Source organism: Phyllostomus hastatus, unplaced genomic scaffold, assembly GCF_019186645.2.
Source record: "Phyllostomus hastatus isolate PE091 unplaced genomic scaffold, TTU_PhHast_1.1 phas_contig_148, whole genome shotgun sequence".
Lineage (NCBI taxonomy): Eukaryota > Metazoa > Chordata > Mammalia > Chiroptera > Phyllostomidae > Phyllostomus > Phyllostomus hastatus.
Window position 1 is genome coordinate 10,437,521 of NW_025333607.1, and position 27,026 is coordinate 10,464,546.

The 27,026-nt window shown below is 43.8% G+C and overlaps 1 protein-coding gene across 2 annotated transcripts in view; it reads left to right on the forward strand.

Moving 5' to 3' along the window:
* EFCAB2 (EF-hand calcium binding domain 2) overlaps positions 1–27,026 on the forward strand; it is a 56,932-nt gene that overhangs the window by 13,029 nt on the left and 16,877 nt on the right. For both annotated transcript variants that reach the window (XM_045861407.1, XM_045861415.1), the window contains exon 2: positions 14,338–14,422. In XM_045861407.1, the coding sequence (XP_045717363.1) occupies positions 14,338–14,422 (85 nt within the window). The remainder of the gene's footprint in view (positions 1–14,337; positions 14,423–27,026) is intronic.

A 27,026-nucleotide genomic window follows, 5' to 3' on the forward strand; every position in this document is an offset into this window, starting at 1 on the left:
TTTGGTTTGCAGGCCAGCACTCAATCCACTGAGCCACACCAGCCAGGGCCTGACCTTTCTTTAAAATCAGTAAATACAAATTCATGGGGAAACTTGAGCCTTTTAAAAAAGGAATTTTTTTTTTCTGGCTTTTATGATGTAGAAAGTAAAGAAAGGTGTTAAAATGGACTTTCTGGACTGGTTAATTCAAGAAGAAATCAGCTGGTTTTTAGAGAAGTTCTTTCAGACTTTGTGCCTGTGTTTTTTACACCATAAAAACACAGAGATAGGGAGAGCCAATGGGGAGTTGCAAACTGCAATATGACCGACATCTTTACATAGACATGTCTGTGATTGCATTCTGTTTTTAGGCGTGAGACTTTTTTCATCAAGAACCTTTCCTTAACATTTGTAAAACCTGTTGACAGTAAAATAGCAAACTATGACAAGACAGAAACCTACCCAGCTATTTTCAAAGCTCAGTCGGCCCTCATTTCCCTCAATGTGTAGACGACAGAAGCAGCAGAACACAACTAAATATATGTTTAGTGAGGGAAGGGTTTTTTTTCTAATACTTCCAAAACAATTGTTCAGACCTTGAATTCTGTATAAAATAGAGAAAGTGGCAAATCTGGATGAGAGAAGGCAGGGAAAGGAAAACTAATCCGATTTAGCAAAATGTGTTAAACTGAGATTGCAGAGATGAAGGAATGAATTTGACACATTCCCTGTATCAGATAACTATCGTTTTGAAACTATTTACCCCCAAACCTAGAAACCTGGCAGCTTAAAACAACAGACACTATCTCACACAGTTTCCAGGTGCAGTTTTACTGGGTGATTCCAGATCAGAATCTTTTACGAATCTGGGCTCGCCCACACGGCTGTTAGTAGGAGGCCTCAGGTCCTTACCGGTTATTGGCTAGAGGCCTCAGTTTCTTTCTTTCTTTTTTTCTTTTTTTTTTTTTAAGAGAGAGAGAAACAAAGAGAAAAACAGTGATTTGTTGTTTCACTTATTTATGCGTCTGTTGGTTAATTCTTGTATGTGCCCTGACGGGAATCAAACCCACAACCTTGGCATATTGGGACGATGTTCAAACAAGCTGAGCTACTCAGCCAGGGCTTGGAGGCCTCAGTTTCTTGATATATGGATTCTCCATTGGCCATTTGTCCTTATATCATGGCATCTGGCATCCCCCCAGAATGAGTCATCTAAAAAACAGAGACAGAGATCAAGACAGAAGCCACAGTCTCTTGTATAACCTAATCTCAGAAATGACATACTGTTATTTTTGCCATAGTCTGTTAATGACATGGACTAACACTAGTCTCATCTGGGAGGCGGCTCTGCAGTGGTGTGAGTACCAGGGGGTGGGAGTCATGGGCACCACCTGGAGCTGGCTCCCAGTTTCCCCTCTGCCCTCAGTGCTTTACATCCCTCCCGCGTATGGGATACGCTCACCCTTTCCCCAGGCCACCGAAGTCTCATTTGATTATAGCATCAGCTAAAAATCCAGAGTGTCATCTGGGTGTGGATGAATTCCCTTGGCTGTAGTTACGTAAGTCTAGCTCCTTGAGTACAGTTTCCCGCAATCTGGAGACATGTGAACTAAAGACAAGCTACTTGCCACCCGACATACAGTGGTGGGAAAGGTAAACGATGACCTCCATACACACTTCTATTAAAAGGGGGGAACAGGAGGCGCATGGAAGTCACTGGTTGATAAAGTCCAGTGGGGCAAACACTGGAAGGTTCTTGAGTAGGACTTGGTCGTACCGCCCTGAAAGATTCTAGGTGGCTTTTAGCTCTGTCCTCTCGCTCTTGGTTCTGCCCGCTGTGTCACCGTCCTTTTTATAAGAGACAGTACATGTTTTTAGCTAAACAGCTTCCTAAACCTATTTGCTACCAATAGAATTTTTGGGAGCCCAACTGTGTGGGGGTTTTTTTGTTGTTGTTGTTCATTTTGCACTCTCTTTATCCTCTTTCAGTCCATGCTGGAGGTGCAAATATAATTCTCTTAAAGTCATCATGGGTCTCCTATGAATCTTACTGTCTGTTAGACAAGAGCCACATACACGTTTGTCTGAGACGAGCCGTTCTCGACTTCGGGCTTCTGCTGAGACAGCTGAGAGACATTAGGCTTCCTCTGAAGCCCTGTTGTTTGATTGATAAGATCTCTGAGTCACACCCTTACAGTCCCAAGAGGTTCTTTTGCTAGTTTGACTGTTGCCCTGAGACACCATGTTTGATCTTTCTAAGGTCCTGACTTTGTCCCATGCACGGACTGTGTTTTCCTGCCAGTGCCCCAAATTCAATTTTTGCCGAGAAGCCATTTCTTATCTTAGCATCTGTTGCTATTTGGAGCAGCAGGGAATTTCATAACTAGCAATATCTGGCTTTTTTTTTTTTTTAAATCACTCTTTCCTTTAGGCTATCTTTCTCCTCCTTTATTATATGCAGCCAGAAGGAATGAAGGTGCATCTTTAATAGTTTTTCTAGACATTTCTTTATCTAGACTACATAACTTATCAGGAATATTTCCTACTTTTCCATGTTAATAGCAATTTTTTTTTGCTATTCATAAAAAGGATCCCCCTTCACAGTTTGGAATGTGATTTTCCTCACTTTCCTTTAAGCTCTGACCTACGGCCTCCTCAAAGGCCAGCACTTCCCGACTCTGAGCCCTCTCCCACGTTTTTGGGCATTTGTTACGGCACCAGCTCACTCTCAGGCACCAAAACTCCGTGTTATCTAGTGTTACTATTCCCCAAGTGGTGTACTCTTACTTTTGCCGTATTGTGTTGGTCACACCATCAGCCCTGGTATAACGTGAAAGGGGACTAAAATATGCGGAAAAGCAAGAGTCAGGAATCACGGGGAGCCATCTGGAGGGTGTGTGCCGTGTTCCTGCCTTTAAGAATCTAGTGGCCCAGTGAGCATTTACTAGTGCCTGCAGGTTGTAAGTGCTGAGTTAGACTGCCACGTGTTCATTCGGTATTTACAGTCCTGGAAGGTGCAGCTACCCCAAATTGAAGCTTAAAGAAATCAAGCAACTCATCAAGAATTCACCAGAGAACCCAGATTTGAATCTAAGTTTGGGAAAAAAGGCTTAGAAGCCCAGGCCTCAGGTAAAAAAGTGGAAAAATATTCTGTAGGATTATTGTCTTTGTATTTAATATCAATTGTCTTCAGTAAACTTATGTTCAGCTGTTTGACTTCTGTTTCATGTGCGGACATCTCTGGTCATTATATTTCCTTGCAGTCCCTTCTTTGTATAGCTCTGACCTTCTTTACCTGTCCTTTCTCTTCCTCCCACTGACTTTCTTCTCACTGCTTCGTATGGAGTCCTTGGTTCCTGAGACCTACTCTAATGTAAATAAACTTGACAAACGCTCTTTTTACAGCACACCCCTCTCATCTCTTTTTCCTAACTTCATCTCAGCCTTCTCTTTTGGCACACTACTTCTTTGGGTGCCTTTCGAGTAAGGGCTGTTCATCCTCCCCCATCCCTTTGCCTTCAGGTAGTAACGTTGAATCATCTCACTTCCAATTCCAAATTATTGCTCTTTCATTCTTATATAAAAATTCTCCCCTTGAAATTCCTTGTCACTGTCTCCCTTTTGCATACTCTTTGCTGATCAAAGCCTTTGGCATTTCTTTATCAGTATTCTGTCTGTTCCAAATTCCATCGTCATTCTGGATGACTTCAGTGACTAGGTAGCCCAACACCAGTTTTACAATTCTTTATTCTTTTCAACTTCAGGGACCTTCATTTCCATTCTTTTTCAGCGTCTTACTCTCATGGCTAGATTCTGTGAGACACTTTGAAATCTTTACTTTTTTATGCTGTCCACTGGCCATTGTTTCCCCGATTTCCAGTGGTGCTCTGCTGCCTTACATGTACAATACCTGCTGTTGGACTTACCAAGACCTCTAGTTTCTTTGATCCTTCCATCCTTCTATCCCTTCTCCCCTCCCAATTTATCAGTCAGATGAAACAGATTCTGGCTAGCATAAGTAGAAAAGGAATTTATTAAAAGATTGCAGGGAGCTCACAAAGTCAACAGGGAGTCTGGAGAATGAGCCTGGACAACCAGCACGAACCAAGGAGGTGCACCAGCTTGCACTGCAGCCAAGGTCATGCTACAAGGGCAGCCTGGCTAGTTTTTCACTGCCGGCACCCTGCCCTTGGACCACCGCTACTAAATTCCTGCCGTATTATTTTTGCCATCCTCACATGTAATTAAAAACTATCCCTAATTTTTGTATTAGCTTCTTAAAATTCAAAATCCAGCACAAGAATATTTGAATGGCAGAGCCTGAGTCACATTCATGTTCCTTTACTACCAGAAGACTGGGAGAGGAAAGATCTATCCTCTGGCTTATTTAGGAAGATGACATTGCATTCTGCTAACATACACAATAGGGATTCCCTCAAAATAGGAGAGTTTGGATCCTGGTTGCCAAAAATAAACATACAAAAAACACCCCCCAAAACAAGGAAAAGGTGAGGAAGAAAAAGAGGAAGAGGAAAACAGAAGGAGAAGGAGGTAGAAGATGAGGTGGAGGAGGAGGAGGAAGAAGAGGAAGAGGAGGAGGTGTCCAGAGTGTCTCCCTTAGCCTCCCACTGGCTTGGGGCTGGTGCTGGTGGGGGGAGTCTGCTTAAAGCTGTCTGATCCAGTGTCAGCCTCCTTGTTCTCAGTAGGTGATCTTGATTTGTACCCTTAAAAACGGTAAACGTTAGTCCTGAGCTCCCTCAACTTGTTGCCTTTAAACATAACTTCATCAACACCCTCCTCTCCTACCCTCCTTTAGTTATTTTAGTAGAAGAGCTGTTCCTTCTCTCGTTCAAGGCCAATTTTCTCATTTGCATTCATGAGCTCATCCACTTTTGTGTTCTCCAGGACTTTCCCTCCTTAATTAAGCCTTTCATCTCTTTAGTTAAGATTATTTATTAATATCCCTTTCATGCCAGACACTGTTCAATGCCAGAGATGTAAAAATGAACTTGATGTAGCTTTGAAGGACTTAGTATTTAGTGGGGAAAAGCAGACGCAAATAACTGATTGCAGTGCAATGACTTGATCACAATCAAAATTGCTTATGTAATTTTTAAAATATCTTACTTTTCACTGGAATGTCAGCACATCAGCTTTGTTCTCTACGGTGTCTTCAGTGTCCAGTACGTCACAGGTGTGCAGTAAATGCTGCGTGAATGAAGGGAGGGTAACACAGGGTGCCAGGTAATCCCAGAGGATGGGTACTCGGCCCAGCCTAGAGGATGAGAGAAGGAGGATTGGGCTGTGTGAGGGTGGAGGCTTGGTGGAAGAGGACCCAGGAGCAGCATCTTAAAGGTTTAGAAGTCAGCAGGGACAGAAGGAGGGGAGAGTACCAGCTTGAGAGAGCAGCATGAGCAACGGTAGGGAATGGGGGGCGGGGAAGGTGGGTGGTTTATTATTACCAGTTAACACGGAATGTTTACATTCATAGTTAGCATATGTTTACATACATATTATAAAAGTATTTTATATGTATCTTGGTTAATACAGTGTTTTGTGAGTAGGGTATTATTCTCATTCTAGGAAAGAAAAGTGTCTTTGATCCTGAGGGAAACTAAATAACTTGCCCAGGTCCGCTTAGTCTGTAAAGGTTAGAGCAGGGATTTGTGTTTTGGGTTGTTCCTGGTGCAAAGCCTGCTGCTCTTTAAAACCATGCTCTTATATCACTGCACCGATTCCCGAACCTGGCAGCTCGTCACATGCCCTGAGGCACGAGGTGGTAAAAATACAGATTCCTGGCCCCATCCGGGATACTGACGAGCAGGACTATCTGATAGGTGGAGGCGCTTTGCCGTGTGTTGTGTTGCTGAGGACCTTTGACTCGACCCTGATGTGACGGGGGCTGTTTCTGAAGGGCCTCAAGCTGGAATCTGGTGTAACCAGCTGCGTATTTTTAGGCACACTGCTTTGGGAACAGCGTGAAGGAGGAAGCTGGAGGTGCAAGGCTGCAGACACTGAGATCACTTATGTATGCGGATTTCTGTCTTCATTGATTTCTTCCTTTTTGCCCTTCGATGTTCTCCAATTTCTAAAAATTTTTCTCTTAGTCCTACCAACCTTTCATTTGTGTGTTTCCTCTTTTTCCTTGCTAAATTCCTGAAAGAATCCGCTGTGGTAGTCCCCCCTTACCTGTTGGGGGATGGGTTCCAAAACCTCCAGTAGATGTCTCGAGCTGTGGATGTTACCAAACACTTAAAACCTTCCATGTACTATGTTTTTCTTATACATACATACCTATGATGAAGTTTAATGCCTTTTCTGTCTTAATTAAGCATTTACACTGTGGCTGTAACTTTTGCAGTTTGAGGTGAAACAGCAAAACTAGCACAAACTTCTTTATGCTTTTCACAATTTAATGGGCAGGAGATTTGCTCTTCCTGTGGATCTTAGCAACCACAGCATACGATTTTTTTTTTCTTTATTTGGTTGAGAACTTTCTTTCACCTTGTCACTTAAAGGAAACACCTCATGGCTTCTCTTTGGCATGGGCGAATTGCCAACATCACTGCTCTTGCACTTGGAGGCCATTCGTGAGTAAAATGAGGGTGACTGGAATACAAGCACCTGGGCCGTTGGTCTGATAACCGAGACAGCTACTGCGTGACTGACAGGCGGGGGAGCTGCAGATGCTGGACGAAGGGACGAATCATTCCCCAGGTGGGATGAAGCGGGATAGTGGAAGAGTCCATTGTGACAGTCAGAACAGCGGCCAGTCTAAAACTTGTGAATTGTTCATTTCTGGAGTTCTCCATGTAATATTGTTGGATGCAGTTGACTAGGGATACCAAACTGTGGAAAGCAAAACCATGGTTAAGGGGGACTACTGTATACTCAGTGCTAGGTTTCAATCAGTTCAGGAAATATTTCTTCTCATTTTCTTCATGACTTCTTCACCCATAACAGTCCAGCTTTCACCCATTACCCCATGTCTCCTCCAGAGTCATCTTTCATTCAAGAAGTATTTATTGAATGTTGTTGGTGAGCATGGTCATCTCTCAGATTTTGGTTTGATGTATTAATATCTGGGATCTAAGACTGGTATCCAAGGGAATAAAGAGAATCAGTCAGTGGTGGAGGAATCAGTCAACAAAGTCTTAAAGTATGAGCCTATTTTAGAACTTGGGGTATAGCTCTGGCCAGGTGGCCCAGTGGGTTGGAGAGTTGTCCCATACACCAAAACTTTGTGGGTCCGATCTTCTGTCGGGGCACATACCTAGGTTACGGGTTCGACCCCCGGTTGGGGCGTGTGTGGGAGGCATCCGATCGGTGTTGCTCACATCAGTGCTGCTCTCCACCCCCATCCCCCCACCCCTTCCTCTCTCTGAAATCAGTGACCGCATCCTTGAGTGAGGAGTAAAAAATAAAAAGAAAGAGCACTGGTGGCATGAGGAGATGGCCCACAGGCAAGTGTAAACCGAGGGCCCTCCATCTGGACATGGATGAAGGAGGGGTCTGATGGACGCTGGAACTCTGGTTTGCGTTGGGGGAGTCAGAGTTTGGGGGAGCTGAGCTGCGCAGTGGAAGTACAGGGCTGTCGCTTCGGGGGAAAAGGGCGGCAAGCTAGAGAAGTGGACTTGGTGGTCCAAGAGCTAAGACTACCGGAGTGCGCACTTTATGCATTGAATTCATGAAATGGTTTTGTAATAATTTGTATATTTGTTCTTGTTTATACCGTAAAAACAAATTCTCCTGCTAAAGGAATGACAAATGTATCAGGAAGATTTTAGTATATTATGACACAGTAAAATTTAAAATTGTATAAGGATTCACTTCGACTTTTTGGCTTGGAGCATACTCACGTGAAAATGTCCCACGTGGTCCTGTTTTACCTGAGTAAAAAAAGTGCTGTCTCTTGTATATTTTATACACTCCCCCCATTTTTATGTGTTTTCTATTCAAGCTCCATGGCTCTGATTTTGGTTTTTCTGTTCCTTCTATTTTTCTTTTTTCTTTTGCTTTATTCCCCACTAAGTTATCTCTGTAAAGAATGAAAATCAACCTAATTCTGTTCATTAAAGTTTTGGGTCTATTTATTTGTTTTCTTTTTATAGTTGTTATAAATGTTCCCTGAGAGTGGGTAAGCAGAAATGTAATAAAATAAGACTTGGTTGCAAACCTTCATGTCTGGTTAGAACCCTTAGTTTGGTATTATTGCATGACCTATAATTTTTAAGACCCTATGGTAGTAACATATTAAAAATGGTCTATAAAACTGGCCATAGTTGGAGCAATTATCTTCAATAGGAAACAAAAATTTAGGATCCCCGAGTCCTATTTTATCATGTGCCATATATTTAATGTGTGAAATGAGGCAGTTCTTTGTGTCTTTTTTAAAAACTACTGCATATACAAGTAATATGAAACTTATAATGTAAACATTCCAAAGATTCAAAGCTTTTTAATGAATTATAGATATATCAATCTTGAAAGTCAAGTCAGTTGTGTATATATTTAGTTGTAATCTAAGCACTTCATAAAAAAGCAATGAGAGGCAGAGTAATATATAATTTGAAAGAATAGAATCTTTGAAACCATACAGACTTGGGCTTGAATCTTCAGTTTGCGATTTACTATTTGTTTGTTTTCAAGTCATATATTTAACTTTCTAGGCTTCGATAACCTTATCTCTCAGATAAGGACAGGACACTAATGCCCACTCCCGGTAATTTTTTGTGAGACATAATAAGAGCAACTCGCATCTCGCGTGTACTCCTGTGCGCCGGGGTCTGAATGTGCCTCATTCCCTTCAGTCCTCACAGCAGCCCTGGAAGGTAGCTGTTGTCGTTGTTGTCGTCGACATCGTCACCATCCCAGCTTCACGGAAGAGGAAGCTGAGCCTTAGGGAGAGGTGGCGATTTGCTGGAATTAGTAAGAGCTTCACGATCTAGCCAATTTTGCTTGACTCCAGAACTTTGGCTTTTAAATATTTAGTAGAATCATGTACATAAAACACTTTTTTAAACAAGGTTTTATTTTTTTATCTTTAGAGAGGGGGGAAGGGAGAGAGAAAGAGAAGGAGACAAAGATCAATGTGTAGTTGTCTCTCACGCATCCCTGCTGGGGACCTGGCCCATGCTAGGCACGTGCCATGACTCAGAATTGAACCTGCAGCCCTGCAGTTTGCAGGTGGGCACTGAACTACTGAGCCACACCAGCCAGGGCTACATAAAACACTTAACCTGGCATTCACTATATGCATAAAATTTCTTTGTTCAAACCTGTTCCCCATACCCATCATGGAAATGGATCTAATACGCCCATCTTTCTTTCACATTTTTTGGTACAATGTAAAGGCAGTCTCCAAACAAATTCCCAATTTAACATAATAAAAGTAACTTATGTTTGTGAGTCTTCACTGTGTGCCAACCACTTTCCGTATGATAGTCAATGCCCACAATAGCCCTCAGGGATAGGTCCATTCTATGGACCGGGGACTGTGCCACAGAGAGGTTAAGTGACTTGCACAAGGTCCCTGGCAGAGCTGGGATCTGAACAGGGAGTGCAGAGCATGCGCGCTGCATTGTTCACAAGTGCTCTTCAGAGCACAGTGCCCAGTATACACTTGGGACTCGACACATTTGTTAATCGAGTGAATTACTGAATAAACTAATGAATGAAACAAACACGGCCATTCCTTTACCCGTCTCACTGTAGGCCTTCAGTTACTAACAGGCTTATTTTGGTAGCACCATCTGAAATTACCTGAACTGTTCCGTCCTCACCGCCGTCTTCATTCTTTCCAGGCAAGAATCGTGCGATTGCCGTGTTTGCGTTCTCGACTGTGGCTGCACGTGGTGGCGTGTGTCTGTTATTACAGGGCTTGGGAGGGCGAGGCTAGAAAGTTGCTTGGGCCGTGGTGTGCGATGCTCACGGTTTAGCATCTGCATGGTTTGTTTACTTATTTACTTATTTATTCATTTTTAAATTGAACTTATTGGGGTTACATGGGTTAGTAAAATTATGTAGGTTTCAAGTGTACAATTCTATAACACATTATCTGTATACTGTACGTTCACCACCCAAAGTCAAGTCCCCCTTCTTCGCAGTTACCCCCCAATTCCCCTCTTCTGCCTGCGCCCACCCCCTCTCCCTCTGGTAATCACCGCACTGCGGTCTGTGTCTGCGAGGTCTTTCATCCTCTTAATCCCCTCACCTGTTCCACACGGCCCCGGCCCAGTGTGTGTCCTCTGACAGCCGTTCTCTGTGTCTGGGAGTCTGTTTCTGTTTTGTTTGTTTTGTTCATCCGATTCCATGTGTAAGTGAAATCTACGGTGTTTGTCTTTCTCTGGCCAGCTTATTCCAGGGAGCATACCACGCTCTCGAAGTTTCCTGAGCACTCAGTGCCCGCCTTATGTCTGCTCTCTGCTAGAGGCCTGGGGGTACAGTGGCGATGAGACGAGACGAGGCTTCTGACGTTGCTGAATGTGCGTCTAGTGGGGTGGAGGGCAGCAGAGGGGCAGCTACCGTGTTATGGGGAGCGTGGAGTGCAGTGGGGGATCATTGGTCCCTTCTCAGGGTCCCTGTGAGTCCCTAACGATCCCTCGCCTCCAGTTGAGATTGCCCTTATAGCAGTAAGACTGATCTTCCTCGACTGTAGAGCTAACCAGACAGATACTCCCTGCTTTGTAAATCTTTGCCTGCTATCTGTTGCCCTTGGGATGGAATCCAAATTCCTTTCATGTGTTTTACAAAAACAGACCCTTAATGATCTCCAGACTGTCCCCACCTTGTGCGCTCTCATAGCTACTTCCCATTGTAAGGAAGTTCAGAAGCAAAAACTTGAACTTTTCCTCATGCTTTTTAGTTTTTATTTTTCCCTGAAACTGCATTGTAGTGCAATTTTGCTTTTTATTATTTTGAACTATTTTTTAAGGGAGAGAAAAAATGGACCAAGTTAATATAAAGGATATAGTTTTAAAAAGCGCACTTAAGAATTAGTATCTAGCAAATGCCCATAAGAATGCATGGGGAAAGGAGGATACACAGTAACTGCAAAGTGTTCCTGTTTAACCCCCAAATACCTCTAAGATTCTTATTTTATCAATGTTGATAACCTTCAGTCAGTATACAACGTACTTTAAAATACATACGATAGTCTGAAATAAGGCAGGTATTGCAGTGGTTTTGTTATAAAATGTGTTTGTTAACAAGTATTTCTGGTATTATTTCATGATCTGACCCTCTCATAAAGTGCTTATTTCCACATACGGTCACTTCATTTTTCGCTAGTGGGCACTCTATAAAAAGTAATGTTTTCTAGAGCACCTGCTGAACACGATAGTTCTGTGAAAATAAATGTATTATTGCTAATATTTTTATCCAAGCTTGCCAAAATTGCAAATGCCTTATTGAAAACCTATATATCAATTTTAGCTTTATTTAATAGTTTTAGATAATACTACTGATTTTGAATTGGATGTAACCATGGATTAGATAGAATTACTTGGATTATCAACTAGGCAGTTTCTCATATGTGTTAAAGTTATAGTTTAAACATGGTCTGTGGCAAGAAATTGATTATCTCCAGAGCACAATTATGAATTATAGCTTTACTTACATTTCTATTAACATGACTAGTCAAGAGTTAAGTTTAAATAAGATAAGTTCCCTTCATCTTGTCTGATGAAGGGAAACTGAGTATGGGTCTTTAAAACCATTTTTTAGACCGCAGTGAACACATTTTTCACGTGTGGTGGCCACAGTCAGCACAGTGCTTTTTAAAAACAGAAGTGATGAGTCCTTACAGTAGAGAACGGGAGGCCAAACCCTGACCCATGACCGCAGAAGCATGTTTCAGAGGGGATTTCTTCACTCGTTGAAAGGGCCAAATGGCATCTAAATTCTCTTTCAGCTCTCGATTCTGTGGTTTTTAATTGATTTTTAGTTTGCTACTAACCTAAATGTGCCATCAGCCAAATAGTTCATGGAAGTTTCTCAAACTTTGTATAAAATCTCAATCTGTCATGTGTTACTAAGAATTAAGGAAGACACAATGGACTCCAGTTAGTACTGTCAGCGGCAACGTGGCACCCGAATGTTACTGAGGACTGGGCCTTGGTTCAGCCACCTCGGTCCCGGATTTCTGGCTCCAAGGGAATTCAGGGCGAAGACTCCAACCCGAGCGAGCGAAGTCCATTTAGAAAGGCACAGAGGCAGGGAGCGTGAGCCGCGGGAGAAGTGAGCAGACAGTACGTAAGGCAGGGAACAGAGGTGGCGAGCAAGCCTGTGGGTCGTTACTCAGACTCATTCATAATGCAAGAAGTGTAGCGTTAAATGACACCTATTTTTACTTGCTAAATCAGCAGAAGTTACTCACTGCCATGAAAAATTAATACCAATAATTGTGATATCTTTCTTTGGTACTATTAAAAATGGGAGGTTATATAGATTATGTTGCAACCTGGAAAAATATAATACTTGAGTGAAGTCATTAGGAGTTGTGGTTTTCAAACCAGGTAGGTGGGGTGGTGGCTGAGAGAGAGCAGGACCCCACAAGCAGAAGAATCTGGGTCAGCCCAGCTCTACTACTGAGTAACTTGGTGGTCCTGGCCTTCCCGAACTTGGGTGGTTTTCTTCTGTCCCTAAAATGAGATTCTGCTCTGGTTGTAAACGCAGACTCAGCACCTGACACAGAACCTGATACAGCGTTTATTCAGTGAGTGTTTCTTGAATGAATGAATGTGGCCATTAAGTGCTTTAGATCAAAGGTTGTGTATGAAGGAAGATTAGAGGAAAATACAGCAAAATGATAATGCCTATGTTAGGGTAAAGAGGATATGAGTTAATTGACATTTTCCCCATTTTCTGTAATTTGATAGAATTTATAATTAAAAGAATAATCTAAACTCATTTTTAATCTTTCTCTTTTGGGTGTCCTATTATACTTACTATTTGAAGAACCAATCTTGGGACTTGATTAATTTTTAAGAATTCAAACACCTTAGAGTCAACCTCAACCCTTTTCTTTCTCTCTCCACCTTACTCTGTCCACCTTATATCAAATCTATCGACAAGTCTTCCTGGCTCTGCCCTTCAGAATATGTATCAGAAATTCTGTCATTTGTCAGCACCTCCACTGGTACCCCCTGGTTCGAGCCACCGTCGGTCTCTCACCTGGAATACCGCGGTAGCCTCCTAGCTGGTGTCCTTGATTCCACTCTGGTTCCTTCCCAGCGTATCCTCAACACAACGGCCAGCGCGAGGATAAGCCAGGCCACGTCGCATCACTGCTGAGAGCCCTGCAGTGGCTTCTCATGTCATTGGAGGTAAAAGACAAAATCCCTAACGTAGCCCACAGAGCTCTTACAGCCTCTGTCCTCCGTCCCCAAGCTCACATCCTCCCTTCCTCATTTCTCACCATTCTGCTCTTCTGCTCTCTCTGCCTGAAAACCCTTCCTGCAGGTATTTAAAGGGTGGGCTCTTTCCTCCACTTCAGGGCTGCACAGATGTCCCCTTCCCATGGAGCAGGCCTTCCCAGACCATCGCAGCACCCTTTTCCTCCACCGACACCCCCAGCACTCCTCCGGCCCCTTCTCGGTGTTATTTTCCTGGCACCGTGTGACTTACTCCGTGTCTTTTACCAGGTGTGCGTAAGTGTATGTATCTCCCCCAATAAGAAATCCCATGGAGGTGGGATTTTTGTCTATTTTGCTACTTGCTGTAACCTTAGCACCTAGAATAGCATCTGGCACATAGTAGGGCCTCAATAAATATTTATTAAATAGATGAGTTTTTAATTGCTTCATATACGTATGTCTCAGTCTCAAATTAGTTTGAAAGCTCTTTGAGGGAGTATCTGTCACATGTAGCTCTGGTATGCCCCCTCCCCGCCCCCCGAACTTGGCCCTCCTCAAGGGTAGAAAAGGCCAGGCAGGTGGGCACCCTAGTGCACTGCAGTCAGCGTCGGTGGCACTGGATTCTCCGGCCTCTCCGGCTAGCCCTCGGCCCAAACCGCTCGAGGCAGAGGACAGGCCATGCTGGAAACGTTCTGTATCTTGATCCGGGCAGGAGCCCCATGACTGAATACACGTGTGAAAACTCACGCAGCTGTGTGTTTAAGATTAGTGCGCCTTTGGTACTAACTTGGATGTGTATTATGACTCAATAAAAAGGTTTTAAAAAAGTTTGTTCCATCCTTTGATGTCGCCAGAGGAAGTTACACGTGCTAAATGATACATCAAGACAATGAGGAAAGAGTTCTGCGTGTTCTTCCTCATTGAGAATTTCTCTAGTTTATTGAAATTTTTTGTGTTGAATTTAAAATTAAAGTAAAATTATTATTTCCTTTGTCTTTTTCAGAGCTGGAAGTAGCAGAATTGCACAGAAGAATCAAAGAGGCTTTTGAAGTGTTTGATCATGAGGCGAACAATACAGTGGATGTGAGGTTCGGAAATATTTTCTTTGCTCTCATTCTGGATTAGTGATAGAACTCATAAATGGAAGAGGCCTCTTTCGTCTCCTTTTTACGTCCCTTGGATTAGCATGTTAATTAAAGTATTTATTTTGCTGTGCCCTATAAAGGATCTTTTTGCTAACTGTTGTTTCATATCAATACTCTTTCCCATTCTTTGTAGTCTGCTGAAAAGAATGTATCTGCATTGCCTGTTCCAACCTATTGACGCTCACTTCTGTGAGTCAGATAAACGGCACTGTAGCTTTAGTGTTAGACACAAATTTGGTGTTCAGTAAATTTTTGTAGAGTCAATGAACAGTATTTTCTTTTAAAATAAATCGGTATGTGTTATCAAACCATGAGTGGGGTACGACACAGAAAGATTAACAATGCTTAAGCAATGACCTATTTCCCAAGTAAAACAATGAAAAGAACCAAAACAAAAGAATATAAGATGATGAAAGACATGAATAGTGGTAGACTAAGAATTGAGGACGGGAAGCAAAGAATAGGTTGACATCAGAGAGCAAAATGAAGGCAAGAGGTCAGCACGTCACCATTCTTCTGCTGTCCCTTCCCCTTACCTCTGCTTTGCACTCGGGGAAGAGTTAGCGGAAGCTCTGTCACAGTAGACAGTGGGGCGGGGTGTCTGGTGCTGTGACTGCCCGGCAGCCGGTGGGTTTCCTCAATACGTACAACACTATGAACTGAGCCTGCTGCTCCCCACCGGTCTGCCTGGGGCTGCCTGGGGCTGCCTGGGGTCTGGAATTGGACCGCCTGGTTCCAGCCCTGGCCTGCGGCGGCCAGTGACTCACTCATTCCCCCTGCGCCCAAGTTCCACGTTCGCCTCACGGGCCTGGTGAGAGTACGCGGTGCTCCCAGCGCGGTCTGGAGACCTCTTGTGTCCCAGGGTCCCTTTCGGGGTCTGTGAAGTCGGAACTATTTTTATAATAAGTCAAAGACAGTATTTGCTATTTTCATTCTCATTTTTTCACAATGCGTATTGGAGTTTTGAAAAAGCCACATGATGTGTGATATTGCAGCAGATTGATTGCAGAACCCGACAGGGGAGTCCAGCTGTCTTCTGTGAAGCCAGACGTGAAAGAGATTTGCGAACATATAAAGCACATAAATAACCTTAATATATTAAATTAATCTCCCATCAGTGGATATTTAGGTTGTTAGGATATTTAGGACTTTTGCTATAATAGTCCATGTCGCTGAGCATATCTTGGTGTGCATGTTCTTTTGCAAAAGTAAGAATTTTTCTCTAGAATAAATTAATTCTTGGAAATATGTCGAGGCACGTGAAGGTTTTTGGTAGGTGTTGCTGTCTTCGCAGTAGTCTCTCACTGCGTTACCTGAGCCTGCCTGTCCCCCACTCCCTCTCACACAGACTTTGAAGTCAAATGTCAAGATTTTTGCTAATCTGATATGTGAGAAACAGGAACCTATGTTAAATTTCATTTTTGTAATTATGGGCATCTTTTCATATGTCTACAAGTGACTGTATTTCCTTTTGTTTGAACGGGAAGTTCATGATCTCTCCCCATTTTCCCCATTGAATTGTTTATCTTTTTATACATTAAAGATCTTGGCCTCAGTCTGTGAAATGTATGCCATCTGTCTTTTGACTGTTTTTACTTTCTGATATTCAGAAGTTAAAAAAAAATAGTCAAATTACACATTTCTTGAGTGTGGATTTAATTTTTAGAAACAAACCGAAGTCATTGGAGTGGTTTTAATAGAATAAATTAAAGTTACCCAGCATCGAGATTGTTTGATAAAAAATAAAAAGCATATAAATACCTCTAAAAGTAAAGAATACCTCTAAAGTGAAAAAGCTAATTAGCTCATACATTTAATTTGAAAGTCACTCAAATTGTATTCACAAAAGTGTAGTTTTTTATAATCTGTTTTTTAAAAAGAAATCTTTGGTATTAGCGGAATAAATATGCTCTAGAAGTCAGTAGGGTCCATTGCTGGCTCCATCATTGATTTTTTTTTATGTGCTACTCTCTTATTATGTCATTTTCCTTCTCTATAAAATCTAAATAATAATACCTCATCACATAAGACACAGGAATATTTAAGGTTTCAAGTGAAAGAATATGAACAAGGTTTGAAAAGTATATAAGATGAGACCAATTTATGTGTTCCTTAACGACCCATTCTAACCAGTTGCAGAACAGATGGATGCTTGGGAACCTGGTGAGCGAGATGGCGTGGGGCCTGATTCTGGAACCCAGGGGCCGGTCTTTCCCTCTCCCCAGCCACGTCTGCCTGTGTTGCGGTGGTCTTCTTACCAGCATTCCAGACTGTCCAGTGTCTACTCTACACCCGCCTCGCCTGCGGGAGGTTTTCCCTGAGGTTTTCTGAGTCATGAGGCAGTGCGTGCAGTCCCGCAGCTCCCGGTATTGTCTTGTTAATGCGGAGTCTCCTTTTTCTTTGCTTCCAGTCAGCTCGGCCTATCTCTGGGGCACACACCACCCAGTATTCGTCTGTCTCGCTGTTAAGGAGACTTCAGTTTCTTAAGCAATGGGCAGGGACTTTCAGTATTTTATGTCTTGTCTAAAATTCAATAAGATGTAGGTAATGAGAACCTTTTGGTAATATATTAGAAATAACTCTTCCTAAGAGGACTGAGGTTCCATAAATAATACTTCTATTTTTCACATTTAATACTATTGTTGAAGGTAAGTGAATAAACATTGTATAATTCACTTTTATCAGGTAGTAAAGAGTCTGAGTAGTGTGGAGAAATTGTTTGGACAGTTTCCCCAAACAATTATGAGAAGGTTTAAGGCTACTCAGGGGGCTTTTGAAAAATGACATAGGTAAATGGGTCTGCATTGTGCAATGGAAAACATATTATAAATTACAAAAGAGGAATGGGATTGTTGGACCCATAGACTCCTTGGTAGGGAAGAAATTCTAAAACCTGAGGTTTATTCATGCAATGATATTTCACACTTATGAATGAAAGGAATGATGAACTGTGACTACGTGTGTAACTTAGATAAATTTCAGAAAAATGTTGAATTATAAAACTTCAAAAGGAAGAAAACATTATATATAAATTTTCAACACACAGATTAATCATATCTTTGTTTATGAATCCAAAGACATCCAGGGCCCCGGTCTACATTATCCTCAGAACAGTGGCTGCATCTGTGGACGGGGGGAGGGGTGGAGAGTGGGGCTTTAGCTGTTTCTGCAGTGTTTTATTGTCAAGGTAGAAGTCTGAAGCCAGTGTGGCAAAATATTAGTGTCTGCTAAATGTTGGCATTAGATATATTACTGTTATATTTTTTCTGTACTTTTCTGAAATATTTCACAATTACACAGAAATAAATATTTTTAAAGAGTGGTTTACATCTTGTCTTTTCACCATCTTGCTTTCCAGTTGCTTTGTAAAAAATCGATTTGCTTGTAATAGCCTTTTTAATGTACTGTGATTAAAAGAATAACAAAGTTTAAAAAAATCATCCAAAATCCTATCTCCTGAAATAACAATTGTTAATGTTAGAGAACCATCACTGTAGAGCTCTTTATATCCACAGGTAATAGGACACATGGATAGAAAGAGAGGGAATTAGTAAGAGAGGAAGAAGGAGAAAGGAAAGAAAGGAAAAAGGAAGAAATTATGGAAGAAAAAATTCTAGACAGCAGGGTGTGGCAAAAGTAAGTTTTCAGTTGTGAGTATGCAAAATTCGGAGTTTCCTCCGGTATTATTATTCATTAATTATTGTATTATTTCCCACAGGAACAACTGTGGTATAGAATTTCTGAAAGGGCAGGAGTCTGTCTGTTCTGTTTACTGCTGTATTTTCAGCAACTACAACTGTGTTTGTGCCACAGTAGGTGCCCAATAAATATTTATCAAATGAATGAAGGAAGAGACTATCCTATAAAAATCAGATCATCATAGTCATACCTTTTAAAAGTAAAAAACATAAGCCCTGGCTGGCGTAGCTCAGTGGATTGAGCACGGGCTGGGAACCAAAGTGTCCTAGGTTCGATTCCCAGCCAGGGTACATTCCTGGGTTGCAGGCCATAACCCCCAGCAACCGCACATTGATGTTTCTCTCTCTCTCTCTCTCTCTCTCTCTCTCTCTCTCTCCCCCTCCCTCCCTTCCCTCCCCAAAAATAAATAAATAAAATCTTTAAAAAAAAAAAAGTAAAAAACATTATCCTGACCGGGTAGCTCAGCTGGTTAGTGTCATCCTGATGTGCCAAGGTCGTGGGTTTGATCCCTGGTACGTACAGAAATGAACCAGTGAATGCATCAGTGAGTGGAACAACAGATAGATGTTTCTCTTTCTCTTCCTCTCTCTCTCAAATCAGTCAAAAAATTAATTGTATTAAATGAAGTTCAGTTAAAGAATTTGTGGAATCTCATATGTTTGTTGGCTGTGAGAGACATTATTTATTTTAAATTCAGAAAAGATAATGAGAAAAACATTAAGGTTATAATCTGTGTGTTTTAAAAAAATGTCCCGTTTCACAAGCCAGGCAGTGAAAGACAAATACCATATGATCTCACCTTTAACAGGAACCTAAACAACTAAACAAAGAAACAAGCAAAATATAACCAAAGACACTGAAATAGAGGACAGGCTGATGGTGACCGGAGGGGAGAGAAGAGGGAATTTAAGGGGACAGTGGGAAGGGTTCACAGGAACAAACTTAAACGACACATGGATAAAAACTAGGGGGAGGGTGGTAATGGGAGGGAAGTGGGGAGGGTGGGAGGGGGGACTGGATTGGGAGTAAAAAGGAGAAAACTGTATTTGAACAATGATTAAAAAAATAATAATAAAAAATAAAAAATAAAAGAATGAGCATGTATAAAAAAGAAAAACAAAACAAAACAAAACAAAAAAAGTCCCATTTCAAATATAAAATGTGTCAATTGACTCCTTGCCATGAAAGATACAGACATTAGCACTTAAAAAATTCCTTCCACTTTTTTCTTTTAATTCTTTAATTTCTTTTATCTTAGTTATATTACTATTTTTACATTGACAAGGTAGAATATTCATACTTTAATTTTCACACATTTTTTTTGTATATTTTTCCTGTATTTGAATGGAATTACTGCTAAGCATTATTTCTCCTTCATCCTAGAATTCTTTATTTTGATTTCTATGGTCAGGATTCTCTTGTCATTTTTTTTTTCAGAAAGTGTTCATGGGTATTTTTCCTTAGTCCTTTTGTTTAAAATGTTTTCTTTATAGTTAAATACTTTGTACTTGAATGACATTTATAAATTTATACCAGCATTAGTAATAGTTGCAAAGTGTTCCAGTGTATGGTTATACCATTATTTGATATATCTCCTAATTTTGGAATTTTGGATTTTTTATACTATGATGCTACTATTGTGTCAAGGTTGAAATTACTAATGTGTAATTGTTCCAAGACTTTATCTCTTTCCTAGACTGCCCAAAGTGAAATCTTGTTAGTCCAAGTTCTGTTCTTTTGCCTTTTCCTAAAGAGGAAGACAGTTTTTCCTGTTGGGAGACAGGGTATCTCGGTCTACATAACCAAATTCCGAGAGGAGGGTGGTGGTGGGCACAGGCAGGAGACTGCTGAGGTCTGGATGTCTGTGTCCCCAGTTTCCTACGATGGCATCCTAACCCCTGCTGTGATCCTGTTTGGAGGCCGGGCCTTCTGGAAGTGAGCAGATCATGCGCTGGAGCCCTGTGGGTGGGATTAGCCCTTAGGAAGGAGACAGGGAGCTGGTCGGTCCCTTCTGCCACCTGAAGCCCAGCGAAAGCATTCATTTAATAAATATTTATTGGGCACCTACTGTGGGACAGACACAGTTGTAGTTGCTGAAGATACAGCAGTAAACAGAACAGACAAACTCCTGCCGTTGCAGAAATTCTATACCACAGTTGTATAGACAGCACCCAGAGAATGCTGTCTGGGAAGCGGCTTCCCACTAGACGCTGAATCTGCCTGCACCGTGGCCATGGGCTTCCCAGCCTCCAGAGTTGTGGGAAACAAGAGCTTGTTTGTTGGTAAGCACTCGATTTATGCTGCTTTGTGATAGCAGCCCAAACCAACTAACACAGAAACCCAGAGGAGTGTGTTCAAAATGCCAAAGGGGGAAGTAAATTTGAGAGAGTCGTGGACCTTAGTTTATGATATGAAAGGGTTAACCAGGAGAGGGAGTTAAACTCTTAAAAGCTAGCTTTGACTAGATAATGTGTGCTATTCATGGGGTGAGAATGGAAAGAGAACAAAGTGTAGACAAAAGTCCCTCCAGTCCCCTTTTGCCAGCTGTCCAGAACCCCTCCAGAGTATTAGCCACTGTGGCACTGATTTCTAGGGATAGCTCCAAAACCAGTGGGCACATACAAGGAAATTCATACACACTGTTTTTTACCACCCCACTCCCTTTTTTTACTTGAGTGGTTGCATGTTCCCATAGTATGGTACTGTGCCATGGGGTGGGGTCAGACCCGTGATGAAGTTCATTTTCATGGCTGCCTCCATCCAGGAGTCTGGAATGGGTGTAGCTTTCTAGTTCCGTCTCGGTACGAGTGTGTAAATGCCCCCGGTTTTAGTGTATTGGAGGGTGTCACAAAGGGCGTGAGGCCTGGAAACCCAGTAACTGTGTCCCAGGATTTACAGATGGGAGCTGACGGGCAGGAGGGTGTTGTGGCAGAATAACACTTGGATTCAGGCAGCTCTGCCGAGGGCCCTTCACCAGCTGCTGTGACAAAGAGGACCCTTTCTGCATTCGTTGTCTCTGGAGGCTGACTTCGGTCGACTCTGGATTGTAAGCATCTGACTGTTGTACTTCCTGTACTGTCTCGATCAGGAACGAAACTGGCTGAATGGCTACCGCACTGCGGAGCCAGAGGCCGGGGTGGGTGGGTCTCGGGGAGAGTACTTCCTGGGGCCTCTGGGCGGGGACCCCCTGTGGCTCCCAGGTTCGCACTCCCGTAACTCCAGCCTCTGCTCCTGGACGCAGGAAGTGAACTGCTGGATTCACTCGAAAAGTGTCAGCCCTGTTATGTGTGCAAGACTTAATGCAAATGCACAATACAGAACAGTTCGTGGCAGCGTCTTTGTTAGTTCTGAAAGGTAGAGGGATACAAACCCAAAGAATATTGCCACGTGCGCAGATGGCCACGGGCGTGTTTAGAAACCTGGTCCCCTCTCATTTTTCCTGTTGGCCGGGCTCTGTGAGGGGACAGGGGACCACACAGCCTCTGCGGTTTTCTCAGCTGATGCCAGTGTCCTATTAGGATATGTTTGGAGATAGGACAGAAGAGGTGCTTATTCCTTAGATCCCACCTGTGTGACTACGGTCCGGAGTCACTGGGTGCTGGAGTTTGTCACAGCACTGACCACTGTCCTCACGGAGTGGCCTGACTGAACTTTCTCCACGGGAGCCCAAGGACGGGCTTGGGGCCCCTAGACGTCTCGGTGAGCTGGGCCCTAGGCTGAAGTTGGTTGAGGGTGGCCTGCTCAGAGGAGGCTGACGGGTGTAGAAGAAGAGCCGTTGTTGTCTGGTCTTGCTACTCCTGGCCAGCATGCCATGAGGAATGTTACCCTTTGAAGCTTCCTGCGCAAATCAGGAGCTGTGGGTATTGGATGCATTTGTAGTCACGTAACAAAGTCCAGGAGTGTTTGAAATCGCTCCAGGTGTGCGTGGCCAGTGGGCAGTGAGAAAGGGCAGTCGGGGCAGTAGCTGGTGGCTCCACCTTATACACGAAACAAGTCAGTCCATCTTCACACAGTCAGGTGTCGCGATGGAATTCGGCGTTCTCTGTTCTAGATGAAGGAGTGACAGCAACTTGATCCCTTTCATCTGCAGAGATGGCAAGACAAGATCTCCGAATCTGTTCTCTCCCTGGGGGAGGGGAGACAGGCAGGGCCGGGTGCTCTTCCAGTGGCCGTGAAAGGGGATGTGGTTTCGTTACCAGGGTCCCAAGGAGCATGGTGTGTGTGTGGGTGGTTATCATCTCCGTCTCCGAGGGGCTCAGCGTGTTCGGAGGCCCCTGCAGAAGGCAGCGGTGAGCAAGGCTGTAAGCGAGCTCTGGGCGCGGGCACCCAAGCGTGCGTCTGGCTAATTAAAAGGCGCAGTAGCTACACCGGCAGCTAACCCAGGGCCTTCTTCTATTTCAGTTTTTGCGTTACTGAGAGGTGCCACTCAAGTGTCTACTTCTCTCTGAAAACCACTCAGGCATTTAAAAAATAATTATCAACCTTCCACAAGAGCTTATTTTAGGCCCTCTTTCCTTTGCTCACCTAACTTTGTCTTTTTGTTTTTAACCAAAAGTTTATTATTTCTTGTCTCTCCTGAGATAGAAACGTATTAAAGACAAAATGGACTTACTCTCTAGGTTCTGTAACACGTAGCAAGGGTGTTCACCCTGCAGCCCGTGGGCTGCATGCGGCCCAGGACGGCTATGAATGTGGCCCAGTACAAAATCATAAATTTACTTAAAACCTTTTTCTCTGCTTATCAGTTTTCAATAGGGTTTATGTATGTAATGTGTGGCCCAAGACCACTCTCCATCTTCCAGTGTGTGGCCCGGAGACGCCAAAAGGTCGGCACCCCTGGTGCAGGGCGGTCCTCTGTCTACAGACAGCGTCAGTTACATGGCAGAGGGCGTGCGGCTAGTTCTGTGGGGTTACTGGGAAGTGCACGAGTGAAGGTGGGTTGGGGTCATTCAGTGACTGACCTCGTCTGCTGCCCGAGGGAGCCTCGGCCTTGTTCTGTAGGCAGTACTGATCCGTACACACAGAGAAGTGGTAAGACTGGATTTGGGTTTTTCGAAGGAACACTCTACCTATAGGATGGTAGGTAATTTGGCATGTGGACTAGAGCAGTGTGGTTCCTCTTTCAAGGTGCTCCTAAAAACAAACAACCAAAAACACCACACACACACACACACACACACACACACACACATACACACAGAAAAAGCAAAGACTGAAACAGGGACTTGAAGAACAAACCTCAGCGCACCAGCTCTAAGAAGTAGTGGCTATAAACAAGGACATGGAGCAAGTGGAATCGCAGTGAGAGCTTGGGGAAAATTTGAGTCCCTGTGTGCCTGTGTGGTTGTCACAGGTGGGCACAGGTGACCAGGTTCTTGGTGATCACCGACAAAGAATTGAACTGAACACACAGAGTTTATAGCATAAAGAGAGAGAGAGCAGATTTATTAAGCGATAGTATACTCCACAGAACCTGGGAGCAGCAGGTCAACTCTGAGCAGAGACTGACCTCAGAGGCTGGAGGGATTCTGTTCTCATAGGCAGATCCTTTCCGGCTACTTTTAGTGGGCTTTTATTGCCCATGTGCAAGTAGTTGTATTACTTTAAAGCTACTGAGCGTGTGGTCTCCCATGATTTTCCTTGACTGGCCACCGGAGAAGAGGGTTGCACAATGTTAATTTATTATAATGATATGATAATGAAGCAGGGGTCGTGCAGCATCTTCTGCGCAGGTGCATTCATGAGTCACCATGACTCAGTGCCTTTCTGGAAAGCAGGAACAACCCATCTTAGAACAGGGTCTCTGGCCTGTATGAATGTCCTTTGTCTCAGCCCTGGGGCACCCCGGGGTTTCCTCCTCCCTGACTACCTCCTGCCTCACAGGGGCCTCACAGATGCCCCGAGAGCCCAGCTCTTCCAGGGCTGCACACAGAAAAGAAGTGGCACAGAACTGGCCCCGAGAGCTCTCCAACCTGAAGACCGACCTGATGGCGCTCCTGATCCCACAGCCTAGAGCCTGGCGGAAACAAGGACCCCCCAGGGGCAGGCGTGGAGAGGGAGAGTGCCTTAACCACGCCCTTTCAGTAACAGCCCCTTTGATGGCTAAGCTTTCTTTGCCGTTCACCCTTATCTCTGTGTTCCGAGGTGGCCTCTGGCTCAGGCCCTGACCTGGGATGCCCTAGCAGTCTGGGCTGGGGGAGGGCACACATACTTACATGGAAAGGTCTCCATTGTTATTCAAAAATATTCCATTCCTCAAACAAAGCAAACTACAAAAAACGTCTGCCTAATAACCAGCCCCCCAGATAATGTCCTATCATTGTCTTTCTCTTCATAGCTAAGCATCTTAATAAGAAAATGAGTTTGCTTTTATTGACCATCTTCACTGTGTTAATACTGTGTGATTCCACTCGTGTGTGGAATCTAATGAACAAACTGTACTAACGAGCAAAATAGAGACAGACTCTTAGAGAGCAGGCTGGCAGCTCTGGGGGGAGGAGGGGGTGGAGAGATCGAGCAAAAAAGAAAAAGGACTCATGGACATGGACAACAGTGTAGTGATTGTGGGGGGGGAGGGGGTGGGTGGGGATGGAAGAGGATATAAGGGGGATAAGAGGGTAATGGAAAAAATAAATAAAAAACAGCCTTGGCCGGTGTGGCTCAGTGGATTGAGTGCCAGCCTGTGAACCAGGGAGTCGCCGGTTCGATTCCCAGTCAGGGCACATGCTTGGCTTGCAGGCCAGGTCCCCAGTGGGGGGCATGTAAGAGGCAGGTAGACGTTGATGTTTCTCTCTCTCTCTTCCTCTCTTCCTTCCCCTTCTCTAAAAATAAATAAATAAAATCTTTAAGAGAATACAATAAAATTATTTAAAAAATAACATGCAGTTTGTAATTTAATTCTTTCTCCCAGCTCCATCCCACAGTTCAAGCATTTGAACTGTGCTTCCTGAGGTCACTAGTCAGTCATCTCTTTCCTGGTTTCCCACGACATCACTTTTTGTTTTCTCCAGGCATCTCCAGCGTTTCCTTCTCAGCTCCTTTTGGGGACAGCAGTTTCTTCACTTGGCTTCTGAATACCCACCTCCTTCCCTCTGTTCACTTACACCCTTTCCTGGGAGGTCTCCTCCGCACCCGAGTCGGGACCTAGAAAACATAAAGGGTTAAAATATACGTGGGTGAATTTCTTTATGCCATTACTGTAAAATTCAACCTTTTCATTCTTTTAAAAGGCACTTTATTTTGACATTAATTGCAGAATTACAGACGTGCAAGAAACAATCGAATATTCCTATATGTCCTTTGCCCAACTGCCCGGATGGCCGGAGCCGGTGGAGCTGGTCCCTAAGACCCACGTGGGCTGTGTTACCAGCTTCCCCACTGACCTCCCTCCTCCCTTCCAGCGTCCGACTCGGAGTCCTAGGTTGCATTTGTTTTCTTGGCTCTGTAGTCCTCCAAGCTCTGACAGTTCTTCAATGACCTCGATTCTGTTGAAAAGTCCGTGAAGGATGTCCCTCATTTGGGGTTTGTCAGGTGTTCTCTCGTGCATAGACTGAGGCGGTGCATTTTTGGCAAGGCTGTCGTAGGCCTGACCGTGTGTTCCTCTCAGAGCGCCGTGGTGGGGGTGCTTGGTGCTGCCAAGACTGCTACCCCAGTCTCGCTCACTCGGTTAAGGGGGCGTCTGCCAGTTCCCCACTACACACACTTATTTTTCCCTTTGTAATTCGTAAATACCTTGGGGGGAGGTACTTCAAGACTATGCAAGTATCCTCTTTCTCCTCAAACTTTGCCCAGTAATTTTAGCATCCGTTGGTTGGTTTACCTGTGACAGTGATTACTGTAGTATTTGCCAAGTGGTGTCTTAGTGTTGCTTTGAAGAAGGAAACTCCGTGTCCGTGAACTTTTTGTTTGGGCAGTGAGCAGCCATTTGGCCGTGCTGAATTTGGAATTATTTAGACCTTTCACAACAATGGAAAATGCTACAGCCCATTAATGTAGTACACATTTATTTAATCCTTGTTATCCCCAAAACACCTGTGAGAAATATGCAAAAGGCACAGGGTTCTGGTCTGCTCTGAGTCTTTTTCTCTGCCACTCCTCTCCACCTCGAGTCACACTGGGCACTGAGGTTTGTTCTAGGGCGGTGTTATGGCAAAGTCTGCCGAGCGCCAGGAGCTCAGGAGTCCGAGAGGCTGGGGACAGCTTCCAGCAGAGCTCCATGCCGGTTGCGTTCCCAGAAGGCGAGTCACGCACCTTGGCCAAGTTCTAGTCTCCTCATTGGTAAGGGGGGGATTCTAACACGGATTGATGTGCGAGTTAAATGAGTGAGTATCTATGAGAGTATTTTTTAGTCGAAAGGCATTTTCTAACTGTAAAGTGTTCCCAAATTCATCTATTATTTAACAAGTCAAGTATGTACTGAGGCACCATTATGCGCGAGCTCCTTCAGGGTGTTGGGATGTGGCGGTGAGAGGCCTCTGTCCTCAGGGGGCTCATATTTTAGGGAAAGAGACGGACAGCATGCCAGTACACAGAGAAATAAGTGCACTTGCAGATGTAGTAAGTGCTGTAAAGTGGAAAACCAGGATGGCGTGACAAAGTGCGCCATAGAAAATAAAACAGAATGGTGGGTTAGGGAACAAAGGATGGTTAGGTAGCATGAGACAGCGCAGACACCCCGGTCAGGGAAGTGTCTCTGGACGTGACTTCTGAGTTGCGATCATTAAGATTAGGAGTCCCCAGTTCTCCCCCCCTCCGTGAAGAACTGGGGACAGCAGATAAGGAGGCCCCACGAAGGGGGAGGGGTTCGGTGTGTCAGGGAAAAGCAGAGGGCGCGGGGTCGCTGCGGTGC